The sequence below is a fragment of the Benincasa hispida genome, unplaced genomic scaffold, assembly GCF_027475165.1.
Source record: "Benincasa hispida cultivar pf3 unplaced genomic scaffold, pf3_genome.v1.1 HicScf463, whole genome shotgun sequence".
NCBI lineage: Eukaryota > Viridiplantae > Streptophyta > Magnoliopsida > Cucurbitales > Cucurbitaceae > Benincasa > Benincasa hispida.
The window spans coordinates 16513-29662 of NW_028326562.1; the positions used below are offsets into that span (position 1 = coordinate 16513).

A 13150-nucleotide genomic window follows, 5' to 3' on the forward strand; every position below is an offset into this window, starting at 1 on the left:
TAAGTGTATCAATTTAAACGTTGAAGTTTTATAAGTATATCAATTTAAATACTCTATTATGTTTTATTTGGATACACTTATGAAAGTTTAGAGTTTAAATTGATATACTCATGAAAGTTCAAAGTTTAAATTGATACAATAATTAGTTTGGAGTTTAAGTTAATATTACACCCACAATTTAAGGTTTAAATTAATACAACTATTAATTTAAGGTTTAAATTAATACAACTCTTAAATTGATAAATTGATATTTGTCCTAAAATTTTATATAGGTAGACGTATGGTTACAACTTCATATTCATAAATAAAAACAACCTTCATATTGTTGATTCAACCTGCTCTAGAACATAAAACCTAACAAAATTGCCTTAAAAAAACCTAGCAAAAAATAACAAATAATAACAAATAAACCCATAATAGGAAAAAAGAAATGCAAACCTCACCATATGAGAGCTCTAGATATATGCTCATGAATCATTAGGCAGCAAAACCGTGCATTTTTATTACAGACAAGATTTTATTATTATTATTATTTATCAAAGCGAAGATAACTCAACTAATATACGACGTGCTAGTGACCAAAAAGTTGATGATTCTATCCTCTATCATATTATAATAATAATAATTTAAAAAAGCCTTTTGTTAACAAATCTTACAGTTAATTTCCTATACATACAATAGAAGCTTCCAAAATTAATAATAAAAATATTAATATGTATACAAACTTTTTTTTAACCTAAGATAGATTACCGGGAATTTGCTGTCTTTTTTTCTTCCCACCTTCGGTTAAAAAGGCTTGTGCTAAATTACTCATTTAAAAAATGCATGAAAAATATTATATCCGAAGGATTGTGTAGTTAGCTGGTTTCTTAATTTTAATGAAAATAAATAAAATTATTGGTTTCTAAGTATCCCTCTACTAACCCAATGAATGCAAAGATAATTTATATAGTTTGAATTTAAGTTGCGAATAATCCCTTATTGTTGTCAAAATTAGTATATTTCAACTGACATAATATTTATATTATCAACATCTGATTTATTTATATATTTATTTTTACAGCAATCGTAGGATATAAAGATTTAAAATTTTAACCTCAATTGAACTTCTTGGTCAACGTACGATATTTGATGCCGGTTCTTTTTCTTGACAATACGTGAGGCGGGGGAATCAAAAATTTAATTTTGAGATTGATAGTACACATTATACTAGTTGGGTTATACTTATTTTGATTTGTTTGATGACAGTTGATCTATATTGTTAGCTTAATAAAGTTAATGTATTAACAAATATGATATTTTGTTAGTCAAATAGCTATCCTTAGAAAAAAAAATCATGTGTTGGGAAACCTCTCTAAATTATTCAACATTTATTTGAGTAATCAAAGATGTCATTGAATAAAGGTATTTTTTTTTTTTCATTAGAGTCTCGCCATTTATTATAATATGTACCATTCAATTTACAATGATTTTGTTAAAAAAAATTTAATTAAAATAAAAAAAATTAGTTAACTGAAGTCAATGTAATCAGAGTTCAAATTGTTTGATATTTATACTAAAAAAATGACTTAAAATTTAGGTGATATCATTCCAAACAAGACCAAGAATATCAATTTATAACACAAGTACACAACATGGTGGCTTGGAGAAAATTTGTCTTTAGATATTTTATTAGAAGATGGGACAGGAAACAAATTACCTCTTGTTCTAGAGTTTTTTTTAGGCATTTACCTAAATACCATACAAACTAATATAATATATATTTTCAAATATAGTCGGAAGCTTACAATTTTATATAACTAGCACAATCATACTCAAGGTTAAACTCAAAACGCAACGTATAGCACATAAAAAAGGGGTTAAATCTATACTGTACTTGAAAAAAAAAATTGGAAAGTTGTAATATTTTTAAATAAAAAATAGCAGTTCAGTCCTAAATTTTGGATCTAGTTTTTCTTTAGTTAATAGGTTTCAAAAGTTTATACTTTTCCTTCTAATTTTTTTTAATTTAATTTTTATTTAATTTCAAAATATTATAATTTTACTATTTAGATTTGATTTTTTGTTTCTTTTTGGTTTTTAGTCTTCAAGATTTACACTTTTAATTTCAAATTTTTATTGCATACTCGATTTCTATTTTAGTGTTAATATTTATTAATTAATTTAAAATAATTAAACGAATGGTAACTAATTAAGTTTAATTATTTTTTATCACGATTTAAATTAAATTTAAAATTTCATGTTATAACTATTTAAAATTTAAAGTTGTAATCTTTTTGTAGAGAAAAATACATGTTGGTCTCTAAGTTTTGGTTATTATTTCTATTTTGGTCACTAAATTTCAAAATATTTCACTTTTTGTCTATAATTTTTTAATTTGGTTTTAGTTTAGTTCATAAGTTTCGAAATGTTATAATTTATCTTTGAGATTTGACTTTTATTTCCCGTTTCTATATTTCAAAATTGACACATTTAATCTTGATTTTTCATTGTATATTCACTTTCTATCTTTAGTATTAATATTTATTAATTAATTTAAAACAATTGAACGGATTATAATCAGTTAAGTTTAATTATTTTTCATCATTATTTATATTAAATTTAAAAACTATTTAAAATTGATTAATATACATTAACTTCAAAGATTGGAAAATGAATATTTAGTGAAAGATCAATATTAAAAGTGTGAATCTTGAAATCTAGAGACCAAAATGAGATAAAACTCAAATCTCACCAACAAAATTGTAAGATTATGAAATTTAAAGATTAAATTGAAATAAAGAATGTAAAATAATTTACACTATATATATATATATATATATATATATATATATATATGTATTGGTTTAAGAAAAATATTTTGACACTCTTAAATATAGTTGGTTTAATCCGTATTTAAGAGAAATACCATTTTATGCTATCAAGCATATGTAATCTAAAATTAGAATATTCATCAATGTCTAATTTTTACATTAAAAATAAACATAGACATTCTCCAACCCGACTCTAATTCTCTAATTTTGTGAATGATGTCAAGAGAAGAATTAAAAATGGAAAATTTCTAACCTAAACCCTAATTTTTCAAATTGAAGAATGAAGCCAATAATCGCAGATGGAGACTGCATTTTTATCCCCCTACCATTTCTATATTTACACGTCTCATTCTTTATCTATAATATTAAAGTAAATATACAAAAAAGAAAAAAGTAACCAAATGAAAATTGCAAAAAACGAATCATCTGTATTTGTAACGGAGAAGACGAGGATTGTAAATCAATTATTTATACACGCATATGTATATATTACAATTTAGTATAAATATAGGGACCAATTATATATATACACATATAAATAAACAAAGTTGTCACATCTAAGAATTTTTCTCTGTGATTTGTCAAGAATGTTACAATTTAGTTCCATTGAGTTATGATTAGAATTTAATCACCATGTATTGTAATAGAACACTCATAAATAGTTTTTACAGTATGAGAAATTTATTCAATCATAGGTATTTATGAAATTTTATTAAAAATTAAATTGTAACTTTCTCTAAATTATATGATCAAATTTATAATTAAGGGACTATTTGTTAGAATTTTTATCAAATCATAGGTTTTAACTTCAAATTGCAGCGACTAAACTCTAACATTGAGTAATCACAATATATAGCATTTAGAGATAATAATTAAGTGTATAGCAACATTTTTAAATAGTTACGAATATAGCAAAATCTATCGATGATTCTCTAATAAATTTTTATTAGCGATAGGATTTCAGTACTTATAGACTCCGAAAGTTTATTTAAATTTTATTATATCTATATTTTTATTTTATATTGTACTATATATAATGTATATATACACGCGCTAATACTTTGGGTTCTACCCATCCCTTAAATTCACTAAAGTAAATAATTTAACTCCAAAATAATTATTGTTAAAGAAGAGATTTATAAATAAATAATTAGAGGGAGAGAAAATATATAAAAGAAAATGGTGGGGGTGTGTGAAGTAAGCGCCAAATCCCATAGGACAGAAAATATTATTAAACAAAGATGAGATTAGTTATCCACCGACTGAATCCTATTCTTCAGTCTTCATTCATTTTTCTTCCCAAATAATCCTCCAATCATAATTTCAACACAAAACCAACCCCACCTTCCATTTTTTTTTTTTTTTTCTTTTTTGCCCCCTAAAATTTATCCATTTCTCTCTTCATTCACCATACAATAATAATATTACTCTTAAATTTCACACTTTTTTTTTTAAAAATAATTTTTTGATAATCTAGACAAACACCCACATTCTACTAAACCAAATCCCAAAATTCCCATTTATTATATGTTTTTTTTCTTCTAATATTTCATCTTCAACCTTTCGTCTTTTCCTTTGTTAATTTCAGTAATTCCAGAAGCCGTCAAGGTCGATCGGCGCCATAGAAGCCGCCGGAGCTTCTTGAGAATTGTCAAACGGCCTTCGACCCATTTCAAGGTTTGAAAAAACAGATGAAATTTCGTTGTTAACATCGGTGGTGAGGCACGTTTCTTGAGAGATACTGATTTTGTCTCTCTCTGTTTTGAATGATTCTCGTGTGTTTCCGCCATTGACGTTCTGAATTAAAGCTCTGAGAAGCGATTGTTGCTCTTGCAAAAGAACTGAGTTTGGTAATTGCAGATTTGGCGGAACAGAGAAAGTCTGATTTGGTGGTGAATACATTGAATTCGAATGTGAGTTTCTAGGAAACGAATCGATTGGATTAGGAATAACAGAGAATAGAGAGGTATTGTAAGAAGAAGCCATTGGTTCGAGTTTTCTTTGAGAATCCATGGCGATGGAGAAGCAGGGCACGTTGTTATTGGCCAATTGAACAACAGGGCGTTTACTTTCTCCATTAAATGATGATGAATCTGTTAATGGAGGAAGGATCGAATGGCCAAATTCATTCCCAAAAGAACCCAATTTTGACATACCAGAGATATCCACTTTTTTCCCACTTGAATTCTTCTGAAACACCCTACAAATCACCCACTCATTCTGCAAAGTTAACAGAGAAAATGATCAGAAGAAAAAAAAAAAAAAACAGAGGAAACAAACAAAAATTTGACGATCAATTCGATTCATACCTTGGCAGTTTTAGGGAGGTTTATAGCAGATAGTTTACCCTCTAATCGATATTCATGCATAACCCAATCAGATTTTTCCCCTTTTGGAGCTCTTCCTCTATAAAAAACCAAAGTTTTCTTCATACCCACAAGAGATTTTCCTCTATAAATGTCTTTATCTTTCCCAGTAGCTTTCCAATACCCAGCTTCAGTAGCTCTGTTCGTCCTCAATCCAGTTGGGTATTTTCTATCTCTAACACAGAAAAAATACCACTCTTTTTCTCCCATTTTCGCCTTCCCTGAAAACCCCAAATCATCAGAATTCCAAAGAAGAGAGAGAGAGAGAGAGAGAGAGAGATTTTAAAAAACAGAGGTTGCTTACAAGGTAAATCCCAAGGCTCAGATTTGTTAAGATCAACATCTCCAATTGCTCTGCAAGAGAAACTACTATCCATAACCTTCTCAAACAAGTAATGAGAAATAAGCTCTTCATCAGTAGGATGAAATCGAAAACCAGGAGGCAATTCCAAATGATCTTGTTTATTAACAAGACCAGCGGCCATGTTTAAAGTAACTCTTACAAGAAAAAAAAAAAAGAAATTCTGAGCAAATAATGAGAAGCTACACAGCTTTAAAACGAGTTTTAATAAGAGAGAAAAGGAAAGGGAAGAAAGGCAAGAAAGAAGAGAAGAAGAGAGAAAGAAACGGTTAAGAAAAAGGTGCGGAAAAAAGTAGGGGAAAGAAGAGAAGAGATAGAGTGGAACTAAAAAAGTTTGGGAAAACAGAGGAAAAAAATGAAAACAGATGTGAAAGATGGATATTGTGTTATGGGCTTATGAAAAGGGAAAAGGCAGAATGTAAAACAGAAGGGCCCTAAATAGTGGGTTTTTAAGAGCAAGAGAAACGTGGTTTCTAAGGCAACTCTTTGTGAGGTTAGTTTTAAGCCTTTTTCATTTCTCTCTCTCTTTTTGTTTTTTGTTTTTTGCTTTTCCTTCTCTATTAATCTCATCATTCACTGATTCTTCCCAAAAATAAATAAATAAATAAATAAAATTCTCATCATTCACCAATTTGACTAAGAAAAAAAAGACAACTCACTCCTTGTTAATAATTTTATTCATTATTTTTGTCCTAATTGTTTTTTTCTCTTCCTAAAGACAGCTCATCTCAAAAGGACATATCGGTAATTTCTATTTTCTCTTGAATGGTTAATTTAAGCTTAAAATGCAAAGCAATATTTGATTTTTTTTTTTAAAAGTTGACCTACTTATTAGATTAGAACATGAGGAAGTAAAAGAGATTTGCGGTGAAATATCTAGTTTTATCCTACTTTTATTGACGGATTTTTAAATGATATATCAATTTATCTTTTGATTCTATATTATTTTTTAATGCTATTGTTATGATAAATAATTGATGGAGGAAGTATGAAAAATTCTCTATATCATGATAGTTCTAGAATTTCTCTCGAGATTTTGAATTGATGGGTTTGGCTTTTATGATGGTAGCAAATTTTAAAATATTAAACAATTAGTTCAAATTGAAAAAAAAGAAAAATTGATCCCTATGATTTGATATAGCATCATTTAATTGATTTCATATCATTAAAAATTTAAACTTAATCTCTATGATCTAAGCTTAGCTTCACTTTGGTTTTTTTGCTTTTCAAGCTTTACTTTAATTACTATGGTTTAAATAAAGCTCACAAGTCATCCTTGAATTGTATTTTATTCACCCAAAAAAATTCACCTATATTCTTTTATTTCTGCTTAGCCCTAGACTTTCAACTAATACAATTAGCTAAATTAAAAAAAAAGTTTGTTTCTTTTCACATTAAATGGAATGTATCAATATGGTAATGACAATAAACGATTAGTGATGTTTTGAGCTAATTTTAAAATTTTAAAATAGTAGAGACCCACTTAAAACTATGCCTAATCATACCATTATAAGAGTTTTATGGGTAATAAAAAATTTAATAAATAAAATCGGTGGAATTAAGGGTATTATTAAGGAAGATGCTGTTTCAATGATCTATAGGATAGGCGGCCCCTAGGTTAATAGATAGGATGAAGTTTAGCCAATTGAAAATCAACTTAACTCGTTGCAATTAAAGGAAAACTATATGATAGCTAAATTTCAAACTTTATATGATTTATAGGAAAGTACAAAAATATTTATTCAAACCATCCACATATTTTTATGATTTTTTTATAATTAAAAAACAATTATGGTGGGACCGTGTTTAAATCATCCAACAAACCTCGTTTGTTTTACTAAAATAAAAATTAGACTAAAGTAAATGATGTATCCTTTAATTATTGAGTCACATATTGTGCAAAGAAATTATAACTTGAAGACATAGATTTTTTAGATAAAATTACTTAATATATCTTTTTAAAAATATAATTATAGAACGTGTCAAACTATTTCAAAAAATAAAAAGTGAAATTATAGATTAAAAAGTCACATGTGTTAAAATTAATTTTTTTTTTTAAAAAACGAATTATTTTAATTAATAATGACAAAAATAGAGTGAAAAGAAAATAATTAACAAAAGTAGGTTGTAAAATCGTAGGCCGCCTACACAATTTCAAAAAACGTGTATTCATACAACAAAATGGATAGGAAGAGAATTGGATTGCACTATCTCCCTCAGAGATGGCCGTGAGAAAACCCTCCATAGAACAACATTGCGACCAATTTGATAGCAATCCCACAAGTTAATTTTCCTCAAGTCACGGCAATTTCTCACCACTTTCATCATTCATTTTGCTGATATTGTTAATGTTAAATCCTCAATTGTGAATCTCTGTAATCTCAGTACCTCTATTATCACTTTTGTTTTTTAATATGTATAAAAATAAAGATTATAAAAATAAATATGAAAGAAATGAATTAAAATTAGGGTTTGGTAACGACAATGGATGACATTTGACCAAATTTAAATTGAACAAAATCGTGAACCATCTACATGATTTTCTCACTTGTTTTTGTTAATACTTTTCATCTCTTCCTAAGACATATTTTTCTATTATCATATTATTTTTAGAAAAAGGTTTCACACTATCCTATTTTGGTCTTTTTTTTAAAAAAAAAAAAACTGTATTATTTGTGAAATTAACCCGTTAAAATTTCTCTGCCCTATTTTGTTGAAATAAAAAGAAACATTTGAATTACTTTGTTTTTCGACAAAACAATAAAAGGATCAATAATTATCGAAGTTCATGTAGATGTGTGAATGTTTATAAATCTTTTGATTATTAATTATTGGGTGTAAATGTCAAACAAATAGGTGTTCATTTCTCTGACAAATTGAATTTAAGCATTATGGATATAAATCATAAACACAAAGTCAAATATCATTTTCCAAGCACACGCTCTGATTTTTATATTAAGTTTACTAAATAATTAAAAGTAAAAAGGTCAAAAAAAATTTGTTTGATTTTTCAAAATAATAATATTTAAGTTTCAAATGCCAGATATCAATTAACTTTTAATTAAAAAAATTGAATAGTAACTATGACTTATCAATTTAATGGAAATTTTATTAGATTATTGTTATCGGGAGCCAGAAATTTTGTATAGAGACACTATGTAATTCAAAAACGGTAAAGAAATGCAATGAAAGATATTCATAGCTTGAAAAGTAAACTAATTTAGTACAAATTATAACTGTCCTCCACAAATTTTTATGTCTTGAAATCGATCCAAATTTCGTAAATGGAAAAATATGATTCTAAGGCTAACAAAGGCCTTGTTTTAAGTATGCTCTACGAACTCGATCTTAAATATTATCATTATATTTAGAACTTTTAGTTCTTAGATTAGGATCTGCAAATAGTTCTCCTAAATTGATTTCTATATAAGTTTTATCAAAATCAGAGGTGTATTTTCTTTTTGAAGATGATGACTTTATGGTCTCTATTGTTAATTTTCTTTTAAAATATCTCTCCATATCAATAAAGTTAACTATGCAGAAATATCATCAATAAAAGTATTATGATTTATTACATAGATTTAAAAGTATGAAAATTAAAAGGATTGAGAAAAATAAATATATAATAAAGTGTACTTTTGGATCTTTTTACTGTTCTTTTCAATAGAATGTTGTTGAGTCTTTAGTGGAAAAATTTAGGTTGAAATTTTTGTTGGGGTGACAAAATTTAAACTAAGGCTTATTATTTTTAAGAAAATATAAATTCCTTTTATATTATTATCTTATTTTTCTTTAGAAAATTTAAACTCTTTTTTTTAAATACCGTAGAGATTCGAATCCATATCCTGTAACTTCAACATGAGCCAAGTTAGTTTCTTATACATATAATGTTAAGTATTACTTAAATTTTAGAAAAAAAAAACTTGATTGGACTCTAGGTTTTGGTCTAATTTTTATTTAGTCCTTAATTTTCAAAATGTTATACATCTAGTCTTTTAAATTTTGAATTTGGTTTTAATTTATGTTAATAAATTAAAAATTGTTAAAAGAATTATAATTCATTAAATTTCACTATTTTTATCACTTTTAAAATTACTTAAAATTTTATGAGGTCTGCATGTCTCAAGAGGGAAAGTCAAACCCTCGAGTATCGAGTAGATAAGCCAAATTCGTCCTATTTCACCAAAAGAGAAATGGTCAAACTGAGCTCGCCATTAGCATTCTACACCTTTGAGGGCACACTTGCTTTAACACCGCTAATATTGCACATAAACTAAGAGAGAGTTAGAGGATGAGGTTTATAAATAGTCTCCCACCATCAGTCTCGTCAAATGGTAAGCAATTCTCTCTATACTTAGCCGAATTAAATACTTCATATACTTAGACATTAGTGTATACTTCATTTGACATCACACCAGTATGAATATTCTTGTAGATCAGCTCTAGTAACGTGTTCGAATTAGAGGAGAGGGTCTAAATAGCGATGAGGGGCCTAAGATGAGATACCTGCACCAATATATATGTACTATTTTTAAAAAAATTAGAGGGTCAAATTTCCATAGATAATTTCATGGTAGTTTATATGAAAAAAAAGGTACAAAATTAGACAAAAATTGAGGGAGGAAGGGAGAGTGTCGATCAAATCTCGTGTGCACGAGTGGGGAATGCATTGCATGTTAGAGAAAATTTGAAGGTCAAAGTTCCGATCTACCACACTCCACCGTTGACCGACCTACTTTTTGGCCCAATCAAGGTGTTTCAAAGTTAACTATGTGGCAACGCCATCTTTTTCCACGATTTTCCTTTTTAACAATTAAAATATTAGGGTTTAGGTTAAAAGGTAAATCCCTTAATTAGGTTTGGACCATATCTTCTCAACCCTAAGCTATCCCATTTTTTATTTTAATATATATATGGGGAGTTCATATTGAACCTTTGATAAATTTGAATGGATGAATAATGTTCTTCATGCAAGGCTTCTGTTGAATTGAATGTGGATGGTTAAAAAGTAAATATTTTTTGCTTAGAATAAATACAATGGGTAGGATATCATATGATCCATTTTATGAAATTGAAAATTGTAGCATGATATAAAGATAAGCTTATTTCATATATTATATATACATAGTTGATTATTAAATCTAAACAATATTTTTTTAAAGTATGATTTTGTTTCATTGTGATATCTAATAATTTGGAGTGTCATCAGTTATGTGGAGAGAAAAACATCCACCCTAATCAACTGGATGACTTGCGTACTATTTTTGTGTCGCTACACTATCTTTGTGTTGTCCACCATCCATTGTCTAAATACTAATTTAAAGCTTCGATACGTATGTAGGCACAACCCCATATACTGGTACGAGTTTTCTATGCAGGATATTCATCTTGATTGAGTTGCTTCCACCTTGTTTTTCAATGTTAACAACATGAGGTACTATTGAAATAATTTAGTTTTTCTTTTAAAATTATTTAAAGCTTGAAATTTGTTTGCAACATCTCCTCCCAAAGAGTTATTTTTCATTTATCTTTAACATATATTTCTAGTATTTTTATTATATGGAAACAGCCCACTAGATTCTCTCTTTCACTCCAATAATATCATGTGGACTATTCTATCATCATATCATTTGTATGAAATCTTGTAAAATAATTTTGTTCCTTTCACTATCACTTAAGCTTATTCAATTTGAATTAAGATAAAGGAAAAAGAAACAAAGGCACATCATTTAGCAAAAGGAAATAATGATTTTATAAGACAAAGTTAAGGCTGGCACATGTTTGATGGTTTTCAAGCATGCAAACTTGGAAGGGAACAAACAAATGGCAGAAGGTGGTTGGGTAAAATAAAGCTTACAAAAAGGAAGATATATTAAAATTAGGCAACAGTCAACTTTTCTTTGAAGCATATTATATAATTAACATTATCTCTTCTGATTTTCTTTTAAATTAATTGTTGTTACAGATTGAATAATATTGGGTTGTTTCAAACATTGCCTAACTTGGGATATAATTTCTTTGACAAGACCAGAATTGTTTCAAATTACTTTAGTTATAAACCATCATAAAGAAAGAGAAAGGTATTGGGGATCTTATGTAATGCTTACCTTAATTCCCATGGTTTTATCATGTTTTAATCCTATCCATCACTACAAGAAATCGCACTTCTCTCGACGTCCCAAATCGTCGGAAAAAGGTGGAAACTGCGTCGAGAGATCCTCTCCCGACGACAGATGGATCTTTAGGAGTTTGATCGAGAAAAATCCTCAGGAGATACGCATAGAACAGGCCGTTGGTAGTTGTTCTAGAACTCCCGATATATAGAATAGAGTGTTAGGAGTTCCTAGAACTCCCAACGCATAATATATGGCGTCAGGAGTTCTCGCCTTATTTTATGCGTCAGGAGTTCTAGAACAACTCCCGACGACCTGTTCTATGTGTCGAGAGTTCTAGAAACTCCCGATGTGCTGTTCTATGCGTCATGAGTTTTAGAATTCCTGACGGCCTGTTTTATTCGTTGGGAGTTACGGAAACTCCCGACGTGCTAAAATATACATGGAGAGTTTCTTCATTGGTTGAATATTGGTTTTAAATTTTTTTAATTTATAATTTGTATTTTTTTAAATTTGATCAAACATCATTAACCAACTCAAAAAAATTCATATAATAAATAAAACAAAGAAAATGAAGTCCATACTATAACAAATAAATGAAAAGTTACAAGATCCTACAATAAAACAAAGTCGATACTAAATAAATTTTTTTTTTTTTAGAAATACATAGAAGAAATAAAATGAAAACAACGTCAATAAATACAGAAAAGAAAACAACGTCTAGGACACAAAATCTTGAACAATCGTTCAACCCCGGTTTCGAACAACATCCTCCAATAAAACAAAAATATTCAAATATCATAATCTTTTATAGACAAGAACGATTATAACCGAACAAACACCCCCCCCCCCCCAACACGTTCAAACTTCATAAACATCCATAAACACACAAAAACTCCACGTTCAACGGTAGAACGAGCAAAACGAGTATAATCAAACTCTACCCACGCCCCCACGCATCCTGACGCACATAACCATTAAAAAAGAAACTTACAAAACTACAAATTCAACTCCAAAACGATTATAATCGAACTCTATCAAAACCCACCCCCACAACAATATTCAAACTTCATAAACATGAAACGAATACACATAAAACTCAATCTTTCTCCCCAAAACAATCTAAACCAAACTTGACCCACCCCCCATAACACGTTCGAACTTCATTAAATATTCATAACACACAAAAACTCCAAGTTCAACTACAAAACGAGCAAACAAGTATACGATCAAAACTCTAACCCACCCCCCACAAGAAACATGGGAAACGTTCTCATAAACATTAAAAAAAACACACAAAAACCTACAAGTTCAACTCCAAACGATTATAACTGAACTTTACCCACCCTCACACATATTCAAACTTCATAAACAAGAACGAACACACATAAAACTCAAACTTTCTCCCCAAAACAATCTAAACCAAACTTGACCCACCCCCCATAACACGTTCAAACTTCATAAACATTCATAAACACACAAAAACTCAAAGTTCAA

At 28.4% G+C, this 13150-nt stretch overlaps 1 protein-coding gene across 1 annotated transcript; it reads right to left on the minus strand.

Moving 5' to 3' along the window:
• Positions 1-4011: 4011 nt before the first annotated feature.
• LOC120071437 (NAC domain-containing protein 100-like) lies at positions 4012-6063 on the minus strand. Its single transcript, XM_039023723.2, has 3 exons — positions 5484-6063; positions 5123-5400; positions 4012-5033 (listed from the first exon to the last, which is right to left on the minus strand). The coding sequence occupies exons 1-3, from the start codon at positions 5662-5664 to the stop codon at positions 4398-4400; spliced, it is 1095 nt and encodes a 364-aa protein (XP_038879651.1). The 5' UTR covers positions 5665-6063; the 3' UTR covers positions 4012-4397.
• Positions 6064-13150: the final 7087 nt, after the last annotated feature.